General features: G+C 30.4%; 1 protein-coding gene across 7 annotated transcripts in view; it reads right to left on the bottom strand.

Annotated features, from left to right (window-relative positions):
- LOC143079091 (deoxynucleoside triphosphate triphosphohydrolase SAMHD1-like) overlaps positions 1–16,637 on the bottom strand; it is a 77,575-nt gene that overhangs the window by 32,884 nt on the left and 28,054 nt on the right. For 4 of the 7 annotated variants that reach the window (XM_076254264.1, XM_076254265.1, XM_076254266.1 and 1 more), the window contains exons 13-14: positions 14,397–14,504; positions 9,173–14,102 (exon numbers count right to left, since the gene is read on the bottom strand). In XM_076254264.1, the coding sequence (XP_076110379.1) occupies positions 13,842–14,102; positions 14,397–14,504 (369 nt within the window). In that variant the 3' untranslated portion in view covers positions 9,173–13,841. Of the gene's footprint in view, positions 1–766; positions 928–2,288; positions 2,347–4,932; positions 7,197–9,172; positions 14,103–14,396; positions 14,505–16,637 lie in introns of those variants that run through there. The other 3 variants (XM_076254260.1, XM_076254262.1, XM_076254261.1) reach the window with 2 other exon arrangements.

Genomic DNA, 16,637 nt, shown 5'->3' with positions numbered 1-16,637 from the left:
TTTAAAAGTTTTACGATAATTTTGTTATTGATCGAGTTTAGTCATTTTAATTGATATTTGATATTGTGTCCTTCTATGTTGTAATATAATACTTCTGTTTCAGGTTAGGTTGACAGTTTGCGCCTGGTAAAACGTTCGATTTGTTTGCACCTGTCGTTCAGTGGTTGTCGTTTGTTGATGAAGTTCATAAGAATTTCTCGTGTCTCCTTTCTTTTTTTTATATAAATTAGACTTTCCCTATTTGATTTTTTAACATTAGTCATTTTATAGCTTGCTGTTCGGTATGAGCCAAGCTTCCATAACTAGGGTCTTACTTTGACCTATAATGGATTACTTTTTACACACTGTGACTTTGATTAAGAATTGTCTCATTTGCAATCATACCACATCTCCTTATTTCTATGATGTTTTATTAGTAATAATAATTGATTATTAATAATTTTTAAAAAATGAAAATAACGTGCATACCTAATACCGACATTTTCATGGGAAAATAAGACAACCTCCAGTTATGGTATAACTAGTAAATAATTTTGCAACGCATATAATCTAAACGGTTGCAATAAAAATGAAAAGAAAAAAAAACAAAACAAAACAAAACAAAACATTGATTTTTTTTTATATACCATGTGTTGTTCTAAAAGCAATTATGGGCTATCGGAATATTGCCTAATTATTGAATAAAAGTTTTAAATGACCAGTTCAGGTTTCTGATTCGTATCGCTACTTTTTTACTTTTCAGACTTCTAAGCATTAAGCTACCTACCCAATACTGTGTTCAAAACGGTTATGTGATGCGGATGGATAAACGAAATAACACCCACCAAGTTGTTTTATATTTCTCAGTCGCTGGAACTGGGGTGTATCAATTATTCTTATCAGTAATGGGTCTAGCTCGATTGTGCCATGTATTGGGTCGTTCAGTATCTGTTGAATACAAAATTACGAATAAGGTTCAAACCTGATTCAAGTATAAATATATGCTGAAAAAGTATTTATCGCCATGACACAAATATAAAGTTCAAGCAAGAACAGAATTTCACTCTTTCTCAATCGACAGTTTTGAAATGCCGATTGTCATTATTACACAAAAACCTTAAAGTATCTGTAGTCTCAATTTCAATGGATACTTAAACTCCATAGTTGTGTACTAAGCGGTCGATAATTGTATAGCGTAACGTAACAAAACATTATAAAAACTCACATATCAGGCAGGAGACTTTTATAATTTATCTTGTGTATGATTGATGATTATCGAAAAACATTGAAAAGAGGCGACAAAATAAGTAGAGTATGTAAGACGACGATACAAATTAAGCTTTGCATCAGGCAATATGCAAACCAATCCAACATTAGTTTCACGGCTATAGGTGGCATTTCTGTAAATACTGTGAATGTATTCCTCATGGGAAATACCTTTACGGCTTAAACTGTACCACTTTTACTATGAAGTTTTACAAAAAATCATAAACTAGAATTGAAAGTTCATATGCACTGTTTAGGGCTGTACGGCATATTTTCAATGTTTATATGCCCCGAACTATTACAAGTTTAAACTAAAACTTAATCTCTCAACTACCCATACCTCGACTGTAGGGTTACCGCAGATGTCAATATAAACAATATTCACATGTATATTTACTGATAACATTCCCAAGTTATGTCTCTATGAGATGCAACCTATAGATTAGAACTGGAAACCAGTATGTAAACAAAATTAATCAACTATGAATATTCTAAATCTCCCCAAAATGAGGCGTGGTTTGAGAAACAGATATATTTACAAAGTGCAACATATATTGTTGTCATAGAGCCTCGCAATCAACAAGAAATATGAGATGTTAGGTTTGTATTTCGACAAGACCGTACAGAGCACTAATACATCCTGAACAAAACTCCAATTAGAACAATTATCACAGCAAGAGAGAATATGCCAAGGAGATCAAGGTCAACCCTTAATGTAAATTTCAGAAGATACCTTCATTCAACCTTTTAAAAAATCCAAAACAGAAGATAACAAAAAAAACCAATTTAAAAGAAAATTCAAAGAGAAACGTCCCTTATCTATTAATAAAATCAAATGCTCAAATACATTAAACGTATGAAAAACAACTTTCATATACCTGATAGGGTACATGCTTTTCTGTTTGTAGAAAATGCTTAAATTTGATTGTATAGCTAGCTTCACTGTAAACTCTCATTCGTATGGTAGATGCAAAAAAAAATCATTTTAATGACAACAATGTGTGAACAAGACAAACAGATGTAAAACAATTATAACAATTTACCTTCGACATATTTTTCTCGCTGGTTTGTTAATCTTTCTTTCGGGGTTTGTTCCGATATCTGTAAATAGATCTTTTAAATAGGACATATATATGAACAAACAAATCTCCATTGATAAACATATAAAGTGTTTTATGAATAACAAAATGGCAATAAATTCTTATTTACTGTTAGTGTTTCGAATGCAAAAGTGTCATCATAAAACCGCCTCCTAATAAACAAATGTATTTACAATTACCGTTAAACAAATGGGTTTGTATTAATATAAATCAAATATTTACATATTTAGTAAATTAGTGAATTATAAATTTCGATATAAGCACATTGTATCTTATATTTTAATTTGAAGTTTTGTATGATGAATATGCATATAGTGTGGGTACAGAAGCATAAGATGGAATTACTCAAATGTTCTAAATGTCATTGATAATTATTTTTCTATTCCGCATGATAATGTAAAAGCAAACTCGTAATGTCGAAAAACAAAAGGTCAAATAAACTCATTATAATACATTTAGCTTTAACGGCTAAATATATGTCTTACCTGAGAACTTATCAAGTAGCAGCTACAACTATTACGTTGTTATTACTAGATGGCCTTGCTCTTATATGTATAGTATATCATTACCAGATATTCTTCGCATGCGTCCTTATCAGTTTAAATAGGAATTTAAATTGCATAATTGGAGTTGATATCGCGTAGTTAATGTTTTAAATGTAATGTATGCATACTGTCTGATTATATTTTTTTTTATATATATTAAAGATCACTATATTGACTGTATGGAAATATTTGATAAGATATTATTAGTTACATAGTGTTCTAGTGACCTAATACGGTATATATGGGATCAGTACATTACATATGGGATGAGAGCGAAGCTCGAATCACCATTTAGAATTTACTGACCCCATATATACCGTATTACGTCACTAGCACACTATGTAACGAATTTATCTTACCGACTTTCTTAACGTGCAAAATTTAGAATAATTGTAATCTACCAAAATGAGCAAGTAGGTCTTCAAAACTGTTAGAATTAAGAAACTACTTCCATTGATCCTAAAAGAACAATAGACAACGAATACTACGTTTTAGGTTTAAATGTGTTTATTGAATTTATTTCAATCTTAATCATCAATTTCTTCGTCTGTTTGAATGTTTAAGATTTTTTCTCGGTTCCGTTTTGTTTTTATAAAGGGACGTAACACCACTACTAACCGTGTATGAAATAAGCCCCGCTATAATAAAGTGCACATTTGTATTGAAAAAATATCACAATCATTTTCTGGAAATCGAAATGGAAGCAAAAAGGAAACCATAAAAAAGAAAAATTTGCAATTCAATTCAATTCAATGTTTTATTAAAGTCTCATCTCTCAACAAGTACAATCAATCTTTATACATTGTAAAATAACAATGAGAGCAATTCTATACAGAATTATAAGAGACTATTAAAATGCATAGATATAATACACAATATGAAATAAAATACTATTTACAATATATAAAATTTTGCATGAAGGGGTAAAACAAATATAGTTATCTTTATGTCGTAAAACATAACATTATAATTCTCCTTAAGTATTTGAGGTCAACAAAGATTATCAATTGTATTTACAATAGACAATGCTTATAAAGATCGTGCACAGGCAATGTTAATCGATCTATCTGATTAATGCCTGTTAGTATATTCAGATACGGGTCAGTGTACGACTTTTTGCAATGTATGAAACAAATCCAATACTAGTAACTCATATTGATCGAACAATACATGTTTTGATTTGTGACATACCTATATGTATAACCGGAAAAGAGGCATTTCATCACTCGGTTATGGGAATAAATTTAAGCTAACCATAACATTATTCATCTAGTTTAATCAGGTAAATGTATATAAATTTAAACTTTGTTAAAATGATTGAACTGAGATAACTTAGATTTATCAGGTTTCCTTATAAAATGTTTTAAAGGTAACACATAGGAAAAACGTATGTGGATGACATAATAAATTGTATATTTTAATTTTATTGAAAGCAATTTTGAAAGAAAATTTACTTGGAAATATTAATCTATTCCATTACTTCAAGCATTTAAATATTTGAGATACTTTAATTCACTGTAAATATATTTATAGCATATTTAAATAATTTAAAAAAAAACACAATAATTTTCTGAAAATTGTAGAACAGAAATTATAAATTCAAAAACAACTTTAAATGGTAAAATCACAAAAACACTGAACTCCGAGGAAAGTCAAAACCGAAAGTCCCTTATCAAATGGCAAAATCAAATGATGAAACACATCAAACACAGAAGCAAGCAAAGAATGATTAATAAAACAATTGCACGACCCCCCCCCCCCCCAACAACAACAACAACAAAACTAAATAAACAACAAAACGTAAACATAATTTAACACAAAACTAGAAAAAAACAGCTTTATTACTATTTTCTAGTTACTTCTTTTTTAAAATTCATTTTGCCATTCTCGGGAGAGCTCAGTTTAAATTGTTTCTGTTTATATTGGTACAACATTTTGGTTAAATTGAATACATCATGATTTGGTGAAATGTTTATAAGAGAAAAATATATCCTCAAAAATAACTTAATATGTAACGAAAAGAAAAATATAAGTATACTTACTTGGCCAAGTATGCGTGCAGGTTAAGGATATATCTACAGTATTTAAATAATATTAAAACTCTTCACTTTACAAAAGACGCGGAAGAAGTTGCGATTTCTAAATATATATTTTTCCAAAGGTAACTAATATGTCAATGATTTTCATTACAATTTTCTGGAAATTGAATTTCAATAGAAGATTGACAAAGAAAAGTCTATCTTATGTATTTGAAATTTAAGAAAACATGTATACTATTATTTAATTCACGGGTATAAATAAGATATTATGATTATTTTCTGGAAATCGAAATGAAAGTCGAAAGGAAACCATAAATAATAAGAATCAATACAATAAAACAAAAGAGTAAAACACAAAAAATAAATAAAAAAATCTTATAGGATTGAATTGCAAATATCATAAGAAGTCAACAAACTTTATCCAATGTAATTATATTAAACAATTCTCGTAAAGATACAGATAAAGGGTGAATATACGAAATCCTGCACTACTAGTATCAATTTTTAAAATATTTATCGATCTATTTCGTTTGATGTGTTTTAACTTGTGATTTTGCCATTTGCTTAGGATTTTACTTTGATTAATTAATGTTATTGTATGCAGATTAGGATCAAGCACGTTTGAATGATAAATGATAAAACTTCACAATCATTTTCTGGAATCGAAATTGAAATTAAAAAAAAACAAAATCTAATAGAACTAAAGCAAAAACAACTTTGAAATACCCAATCCAGCAAACAAATACAAAAAGAGAACACAACAGAAAATCTCAACAAACAACAAAAATTAACAAAAATTTCAACAAAACTTGAAAAACAAATTTGGCTTGCTTAAAAACCAGGTAAAGCAAATATATTACTAAAATGACTTGATACGAATCAGAAAGAAAAATATGAATTTACTGTCATGGCAAAATATTTGTGCTAGTTAAGAATATCGTTATTTTAAAAAGAATTAAACTCACCAAGTTACAAAATCCCTCAACACAACTATTTTAAAACATCCATAGACATATACAATCGGTTCCATTAGAATTACACCACATTACACACATTAAAATTGTAAATATAAGCTTAAGATTAAATATAAGTTATAAACTAAGCATGTGCAGTAACATTACTTATGTTAACGTTTAATTGAGACATAATGTAGCAACGTTGTATCTTTAATAATATTTAGAATAACAATGGTTTCAGTGTCTCTACGAGGTGCACAATCAATAAGAAAACGTTTACATATTTGCTGGTATTGAGTTATCACAGCGAAATTTATGTTTTTTTATAACAATATTATGTCGTTATTTAATAATTAAAAAAAATCGATATAGAAAGTCCTTACATATACATTGATATAGTTAAAAACAGCAGCTGTGTGTTGTCTTTCTATGCACACCAGTTCGTAACTGTCATTTTGAATGATAGTGCAATTTTCTCCGCCAAAGAAATTAAATGATAAGTGCTATGCAACAATTCGTAGATTCTGAAACATTAACGTCTTTCACCATAAAGGGTTGCTCAATTATAGAGGTTACTTGTCATATAAAAATCCGAAATAAACCACAAAATAGGATGGAGAGATGATTTGCATTGCAATAATTGTAAACAAGGGGGTCATTAATTAATTGTACTGCTTCTTTGTCAAGTCGTAAAAACGCAAAATAAAAAGATTTCTTTCCAGTCTTCCCTTTAAAGAAAAAATCCGTATTGTTTAGTGAATAGGAGATGGCTGTACTGAAAATTAAAACATGATGCGTAACGTATTTTGTTAATGTCTATCCATTCTATTTTCAATTTGTTTTACATTAAACGGTTGGGTTATTTAAATGTTTTACAATGTTATTTATAGCTAAAAAAATATTATAATATCAATGCATATTTTGAAATGAAAATATTTGAAAGAAATACTTCTGTTTTTTAAATTAGACTTTGAAAAAGATATACGTTCCCTTGTCACCATCTTACGGTGTTTATATATCTCAACTTGTACGATTCGCTCGTGTATGTAACAATGTTTTAGATTTTAACGAGAGAAATTTATGTATTACTGAAAAATTATTACACCAGGGTTTTCGATATCACAAACTAGTCAAAACATTTACTAAATTTTATCATCGGTATAAAGACAACATTCGTAAATATAGCTCAACATGCAGACTTCTAATACGTTCAGTTATTTCCCATCCAATTTTTTATGGAAATATTCTTTATAAAGCACAAAGGTGTCAGTATTCACCTCAGAAACTTACAAAACCTTTGAATAGACTTATTAAGAAGGGATATAATTACGATACTGTTGTCAAGTCATTAAAGATTGCATATTTTGGCGTTAATATTGAGTCACTGATAAGGTCTTTGCATCGGAACTAAACACATTTATTCTAAAAACAGTTGTTGGCATGACACGGGTTACGTTCTTCTCATATATGTTATTATGGTATGATACTAAACCCCTAACGGGAAGGATTGTGCCTGATGTTCATATGATGAAATCATAATCTTTCAGTCAGTTTAATTGAAGTCTGGAGCTGGCATGTCAGTTAACTGCTAGTAGTCTGTTGTTATTTATGTATTATTGTCATTTTGTTTTATTTTCTTTGGTTACATGTTCTGACATCAGACTCGGACTTCTCTTGGACTGAATTTTAATGTGCGTATTGTTATGCGTTTACTTTTCTACATTGGTTAGAGTTATAGGGGGAGGGTTGAGATCTCACAAACATGTTTAACCACGCCGCATTTTTGCGCCTGTCCCAAGTCAGGAGCCTCTGGCCTTTGTTAGTCTTGTATTATTTTAATTTTAGTTTCTTTTGTACAATTTGGAAATTAGTATGGCGTTCATTATCACTGGACTAGTATATATTTGTTTGGGGGCCAGCTGAGGGACGCCTCCGGGTGCGGGAATTTCTCGCTACATTGAAGACCTGTTGGTGACCCTCTGCTGTTGTTTTTTATTTGGTCGGGTTGTTGTCTCTTTGACACATTCCCCATTTCCATTCTCAATTTTATTACAAAATTAAATTTTGCAATAAATCTTAAAATATTCTTTAGTTTTACTGCTAAATAATTCCCCAATTGTGAAGTTATAAATTTAAATCTTTATTTCTATACAGTATTATTTCCATTTTCCTATTTTTCAAAAAGCAATCACTTTTTTTTCATGATAGTTTTTTTATTTTCTTTTTATTTATTTTTTTTGGTTACCACACTGTCATAAACTAAAATATGTATGTTTTCTATAATTCTCGATTATTGATTAAAACAAATTGTTTGAATTATTTTGGGCAAATTTTACTATGTATGAATACATGCATTTTTATAGGTCCCTTTTGTTGGTCATTTACCTCATTGTATTTCTATGCACTTGTGCATTCCAGGCTTAGAAATGTTCAGTTTTTTTGGTGTTTCTTATGTATACAAATCCATAAAAGAGGGACGAAAGATACCAAAGGGACAATCAAACATAAAAGCGCTTTGAAATCTGTATTACCCATCAATGGATCGATAACACTACCAGAATAGTAGTCAGTATCTTTGTACATAAAAAGTAAAATGACAAAAATACAGAACTCCGAGGAAAATTCAAAACGGAACGTCCCTAATCAAATGGCAAAATCAAAGGATAAAACAAATCAAACTGTCATATTCCAGACTTGGTACAGGCATTTTTAAATGTAGAAAATGGTGGATTGAACCTGGTTTTATAGCGCTAAACATCTCACTTTGATGACAGTCGCATCAAATTTCGTTATTTTTTTACAACAACGATGCGTGAACAAAACAGACATAATCGGTAAAATAGTCAAAATATGGTTACAGTAGTCGTCACTGTGTTACAATCTCAAGACAAACAAACATATACAAAATCTCAAAGAGCCTCTATCAAATTAAAAAACACATTTCTTGTTTCGTGTCTTGGGCGAAAATGCAAACGTTACAAAAAAAGAAATTTTGTCGTTCAATGTCTATTCAAAACAATTAAAATTTCACATAATGACTGGTGGTATGCCGATTTATAAAATCAAAAGATTTTATAACTGATTTATAATATATTCAAACATGGATAATAATGGGAAATCTGTGTTGAAAACGTTTTTTACGGGGTTAAATTTGCTCTATTTTTGTTGTTGCAGTGTTCTCGTCTTTTTCATTATAATTTTACTACGGAATTATATCTGTCTTTAGTTTCCTTAATATTTCTATTTGGCCTCATGGGTACTGTAAAAAGTAAAATCACAAAAAATACTGAACTTAGAGTAAAATCTATTCGGAAAGTCAATAATCACATGGCAAAATCAAATAACAGAACACATCAAACACGAATGTACAAGAACTGTCATATTCCTGACTTGGTACAGGTATTTTCTACACTTCTAATACATATACATTAGTTTAGTGATTTTATTTAAAATAAAACTAAGTAGCATATTAATCTATTGCAATAAAAAATCATAATATCTAATAAAATTTGTAGATTTAGCTAACAAAGTTCTTATATTTGTATAAAGTAACATTCGTTTATAGTGGAAAATTGTTTTAACGTTGAATAAGCTACAATTAAAAATTGCTTGCTGATCCCTCTCTGTGATTACCATTACACAGTGTAGATACTATTCTGTACGCTATCCGGAAGTCGCGATTTTCGAAGCGATGATTTCCAACTGGCTAACAGGACGGTTTTGCCTACGGTAACTTTTCCCATCATTTGTTTACTCCTATATCTACAAAGTGCTTTGAACATCTTCAAGGTATATATAGCATCATAAATATGAGTAACTGTAACAAAAACATGCATTAGAATATAAAATATACGTGTGCATCACATCAACTTGGTAGAAAAAAGTGAAATTGATGGACAATTTTGCTCTCGTAGTACAAAGCAAATAATCTTTTATTGCAAATATTTGCATCAGTTTACAGTTAAATATATACTGTTTCAATATTCTTTTCGTATTTAAGTAGAATATTCGTATTTCCCATAAAAAAATATGTTTTCCTTGAGGATCCCAAAATAAATTACTGTACGATCAGTCTAGAACTGACTGTATTCTAGAAGCGATTTCAGATTTTTTGACTGTATGACCAGTCGTGATTTTGAAGAAAAAACAACAGCAATTTGAAGGTATATACGTGTATATGTGATATTATGAACTATCCAGGGAATTATAACGTGTAATTACTTTCATCAGACAATACAAATATATTTCTGATGAATTTTTTAGACGGCAAAATAATTGTATTTTTGTTCCATCAGTCTTATTTAAAATCAAATGCCTAAAAAGTAATACATGATTCGCTTGTGGACTTTGTAATAGTGTATCGTTACAGTTATCTGTTTAGCTATTACATTTTTAAAGATTATTTACACCGTCCGCCGTTGACCAATTGATGATAACATAAATCAAGCTTGTCTTTTGAAATAACAAAAAATGGATAAAGACAGCTTTGTGTAGGGGGATACTTCATGTGATACAATTTTGGTAACTTTACAGAAATAGAAGGTCAATAATGCATTAATCGAGTAAAAATGGAGCAATTTCAGAAAACTTTAATGATTGGTTTAGAAGGTGTTGGAAATACCTGATGGGTGCCCCCATATAATGTAATGTTCAAGTCCGTATCTTATATAAAATAACCCCATAAAAGATTTTTAGTAAAATTCGAAATAGACGGTACACAATACAGTCATTATCATTTATGATAAGGAATCCGAATAAGATTAATTAATAGTTATATCAGTGACGGATTCAAAAAAAGGGGATCCGGCAGTTTGAAACCCTTTTTTAACTATCAATTCATTTGAATGCGAACATATATTTGGAATCCCCTTTTCTCCTGGATTGGACCCCTCTCCATTTAAAAATGGCCGGAACCCCCAATGTATATTATGCGGTTTATGAGGAGATGCGCTTACAAAACCGGCGAAACATATTGTACCGGTCCAACGGACGAACGGAAAGACGGACTTCTTTATCACTATAACCCCCCGCTTGACAAAGTGCATGGTGTACAGTTGAGTGTCAAAGAGACAGTTTTCTCGTTTGAATTGTTTTACATTGTCTTATTGGGGCCTTTTATAGCTCACTATGCGGTATGGGCTTTGCTCATTGTTGAAGGCCGTACGGTGACCTATAGTTGTTAATGTCTGTGTCATTTTGGTCTTTTGTGGATAGTTGTCTCAATGGCAATCATACCACATCTTCTTTTTTATATAGCTCTACATCTTAAACAAATTGAAGGAACTGTGATCAATTATAGGCTACAGTACGGCCTCGAATGTGTGTAAATACATGCATTTTTATATAACAACTAAATCTGTGTGTTTGTACAATTTTAAGTATAACGGAGGACATTTCTGAAACTTATATACTAGTATACATCAAACCTTCCTCTTATTTTAGCAACATTTAAACATCCTTATAATTAATGTAGTACCGGTAAGTCGAGTACACCCTATCAAGCTAAAACATGTTTCATAAGTTTTTAGAATGTGAATGTATTGAAATACATTTGTGTTATTTAGAAAAATGCCACCTTCTAATGTATAAATAATTTTGAAATCACCACTAGAATACAGTGACATAAAGACTGATCATATAGTTTTAAAATAAACAAGCGAGACTGATCGTACAGTGAGAAATTCAAACAATTGTAATTTTCTTATTTCTTGCTTCAAAGATCTGGTTGAAACTTTTACCACCACTTGAAATATACTTTATTGAGCTAATTAAGTCTGGTTTGTACGTTAATTTGTACACTAAGAGGGTAAAAAGATTGTTTTTATGTTCGCCGACTGATTTTTCTTAGTGATGCACTTGAAAATCTCTTGATTAAGGCAAAGACACGAATATTGAATGTGCGGAATTTACTTCTAAACCATTTGAGAATATCGATGTCGGCTGAATTAATCATTAAGCAATGTACAGATGATCAACTTACCGTTTAATTCAGTATACCCATCAAATTTAAAATGTGATCCAAAAAGTTCTCGCTTCGAAAATCGCGACTTCCGGATAGCGTACAGAATAGTATCTACACTGTGCATTATATTACGCTGGTTCATTTCCCAATCAAACTGTCACCAAGGGAAGATAAATAAATCGATTTTCGTTCATAGTCTTTTTCAAAAATGATGAACGGTTCTTTATATTGGTATGTAATCATTTTAAACGTTTCAAATTTATGAAATTATATTCGTACATCAATGTTTTTGATAGACCAATAACAAAAACTGAAATATATTGAATAGATACATTTTGTAATTATTCAAAATTATATAAGAAACCTAAACTTAGTTATAAAATAATGAACCTGTTAAGGGGAGAGAATACTCGCATAACTTTTTCGAATTGGCACATAAAACAACGAAATGTCACTCTTGCATACAAATGGCACATCAATATAATTAATTATCTGCGAAATCGTCCCCCACCTTCAATGATGATTCTAAATTATAAATATAACCAAAAGTTGTTAATCTATAGATAGTTAAGACTAATGAACGCTAACCCAATGTAAAAATATTTCTTTGCAATTTTTTAAAACTTCCTCAGAAAAATACTCGAGCTACTTGACTTTCATAGCTCAAAATTAACGTTTTTACACAATATTTGAATAAAGTAGTTGAAGATTATTCGCTTCTCAAAGTGTAAGACGCAATAAAAATCGTATGCTTGCACCATCCTACCGAAATACGGATTGAATTAAGTCCTGAACATTTCGATATTTCTTCGTATATTTTGAACAAAACCGGTTTTAACCAAATCACAAGTACGTGTTAAGATCCGACTAAATACCTATTTTCCTATATGGTCAGGTAAAGTTGCTAAACTAAGGCACATTCTTCAACGTTTTTACTCAAATATATCATCGACAGAAATTTTAAATGACAAATGATTCGTCGTTGTTTCGCCATGTCGGCTAACAAAAAGAAAACGACGTTCTCAGGGTACAATGAGATAAGACAACAATATTTATCTTGTGATCAGGGATAACCAGTTGGGCACTGGTATCAACATATGAAGAATGACATAGTAGCCCCTCCCAAATGTCTATATATTTAGATTAGTTAAGTTTATTATCAATATTTTCTTTTGTGATGTGATAATGACTTTGGGATTTTACAAACTGTGCAGAATAATACTTCAACATTATGTGCTAAAAAATATCTTCAAAATATCATTGTAAGACTGTAGTGCTACCTTAAAGGAATAAATATAACACATTAATAATTATAAGAAAGCAGCATATCATAGGCTATTTAGATAAGAGGTCACATCTAAGGTATAACAATTAAGCAAAATATCACTTTACACTAAACTTAACATATAATACATAAAAATTACGAAGAATCAAACAAATTTGAAACATAGTGGTATATTTGACACCAATCGCATGATTTATAATTTTGAAATAAAAACGGAAATAACACAAATACCGTACTCCAAGGAAAATTAAAGACGGAAAGTTCCTTAACAAATTGCAAAATCAAATACTCAACACATCAAATCAACAGAAACAAATGTCATAATCTGACTTGGATAAGGCGTTTCCTGAAGCAGAAAAAGAAAAATTTCTAAAATACTTTTAATTTTACATCATTTCGTGGCTACTTCAGAACGCCGCTTTGATATAGTTAAAATTAATTCTAAAGTTCGGCTTCTTTAAATCTATAATTTACAAATTTGTCGTTATTTGATGTGAAAAATATCAAAAAGAGGGATAAACATATATAATTATCTACTAAAATAAACTTTTCACATCATAACATTTAAATATACAACTATGACTCAATGAACTAAAAAATCTATTAAAATGTAAAGCTCGAATAAGTAAAGTGAATTGAGTATACTGATTAAAAGAAGAAAAACAAAAGTTTATGTTCAACTAGTTCTAACATCATGAACTTATGTAAGTTAATGTTTGCGTTTTTTAGTTGGCCTTGAAGAAGGACCACGTTTGCCTTCTGCATTCAACTTGCGTTTAGTACCCCTTTCGGGTGCCGCACTTCCCGTTTTTTTTAATTCGATCGATGCTTTTTCCTCCAAAGCCAACCTGACCATTTTAAAATATTTAGTTGTTTCTATCGTCAATCTTTTGATCTTGATCTTGTCATTATTCTTTGCATAAACACGTAGTACTTGTTCTTGAAATATTTCCGGTAAAAATAGTGAGGTCTGGAAAAAAGTTATACTTTTTATTGGTTACATTTTCTTATTTATATTTTAACAAACATATAATATAATTCTAACAAAGAATAGTTTAATCATAATGTGACATACTGTATAATTTATACATAACTTGTATTGGATAACTGTTTTGTTTAACAGGGGGAAAAAGAAGAAACAAAACAACAATGGTATTGATATTTATTATAAAATTTTAAAAATTTCTTATCTGAACTCAACAGCGTTTCAAAATGCGCAATAATAGATAAAACGTTTTTAAAGACAATACGTTTGAACATTTACCTCTTTTGACTCGGTTTTTAAAAAACAGTCTGTATCATTATCTTTCGTATAGAAATATACTAAGGTAATTGGATTCTTCGTCCCTTTTCCATATGAATAATCTACTTTCTGTGAATAAAAATATAACGTTAACAAAACAAAAAACTAACTCTAAGGTAAATTCCAAAAAGGGGAAATCCATGACAAAATAAACGTTCGACTTTATATATTTATTTCCCATACCTGTAGGAGATAAGAAAATTCGTTTCCGCAACAAAACTCGTATATTTGAATTGAAACGCTCTGTAAAAACATGACTTTTCGATGGTGACCGAACCTCCGAATCTCTCTTTTATACGATACAGAAACTATGCTCCACCACCAATGCAATTCACTATGTGAATCCGACCTTCATCTGGAACAATCGAAAGACAAAACAAACAATTTCTGTAAATGATCTATAGCTTCGAACTCCTAAAAAACTTACAACAGCAGTATAATCCCTATCTATGTATATTTTTTTATTTTTGGTCGGGTCCTATACGACGGAATCTTTTTATATTTGTATCTACAAGAATACGATATTAGAACGCTGATATAGTTTAAAATTAAAATGTTTGATCTTCAGTTAACATCTGTAATTCTCATTATCTTCTACTTTTTCCTTTCGTAATAAGCGGTGTTCCGGGTAGCCGAGGTAGCTATAAACAATCCTAATGATGTATGCGGTCATGGCTTATTATTTACGAAAATGTGATTTTTTTTTTGAAGCAGAAATGATCAAACGGAATTGCATGTAAAAAAAATACAGTTTCAAAACTGATCAAAAGCATAAAGCAGTTATTCAATTCATTTAGGGGTAATCTGACACGTACATTAACATGTTCGCTTCTCAATAATCAATTGACCCTATAGATTATTTATACATTTTGATAACTTTGTCTCAGCAAGCTATCTATTGTGTGCTCACTTTCAAACGTGTGTGGTTTGGGATATAACGTTCTATATTTGTTCTCTTTTTTTCATTTAGAAGTTCAACGGATATCGGAGTTAAAACGATATCATCATACTATGACATCCGAGGTCTTTCGATTTATTCAACATTTTAGTTTATCGTATCATCCATTCTAATTGTTAAGCAGTATGTATGTTTCAAAGTAAGTATATCACTTTGCATTATTGTCTGTGAAGGTCATTAGTTAAATCAGCATACAAAATGAGAGATCGTCCAATTTCCCTTTGTTCATGCGAACATAATTCTGCGTTAACATTTATCTTTACTTTTTTCCATCTGATAAAATCCTCGTTGGCCGTCAAATTATATTAAAGAGAGTTTGCAGATCCATTTTAAGAGAATGCCACGCTCCGTCGAACATAAAAAACTTTTAAGATTTCGAGATTTAAAAATTCCTGTACAGAAGGTTAACTTCTCCTCCTCCTAAAACACATCCCGTGAAATTAAAAGTGTATAAGCCCCTTGTGAACATAAAACCACTGAAAAACTGCGTCTAACATATATTTTACTTAGTCGTATCATACTTAAATTTTACCTAAATAGCAATTCGGGTTCACAATACCCACATCGCACTTCAGTGTGATCAAAATGCACCTACGGGTCAAATCATTGCAGATCAGCGTGACCATGGTTAATAGTCCTACATATTTAAACAACATCCAAAGGGGACAAAAAAAATTCCTATCATATGACAAAATGCGACTTTTCATCGAAATTTTTAAGTTATCACTTTGCTGTGTTACCGCAAGAAGTTATGTCGGGAAAATCTCATGTTTAACACAAGTGTCAGGGTCTGAGCACCATTTCGACCATAAATGATTAATGATCTCTTTAAACAAGCAAACTATGACGTAATGCTTGAGAAAGCTCTTTTAGTAATCGCGGCCCTATAGTTAGAATTAACTTTGAGAACCTGCGCATTCATTGTCACAAATGATATGCAAACTTGTCAAAAACAACAAATACTGCATTCTGCTATAATTATAACACATCTCGCCATTATGGGTAAGAACTCGTTTTTCCATAATACTTATTCTAGTGCGTACAACTTGATTCGTTAGCTTAAAGTGTATGTAAAAAAAGTATCACAAATAAAAATTAACAAAAACAAGCGTTTGACAAATATTGATAATAACATTAACGGTACCAATTTTCCTGCACCAGATGCACATTTCGACAATACATGTCTCTTCAGTGATGCTCGTGGCCAGAATATTTGAAATCCAAAGCTTATATAAAAGATGAAG

This window comes from Mytilus galloprovincialis, chromosome 6 (genome assembly GCF_965363235.1).
Source record: "Mytilus galloprovincialis chromosome 6, xbMytGall1.hap1.1, whole genome shotgun sequence".
Classification (NCBI taxonomy): Eukaryota; Metazoa; Mollusca; class Bivalvia; order Mytilida; family Mytilidae; genus Mytilus; species Mytilus galloprovincialis.
Note: the sequence above shows the minus strand (reverse complement) of the source record. Positions and strands in the feature narration are given on the sequence as shown.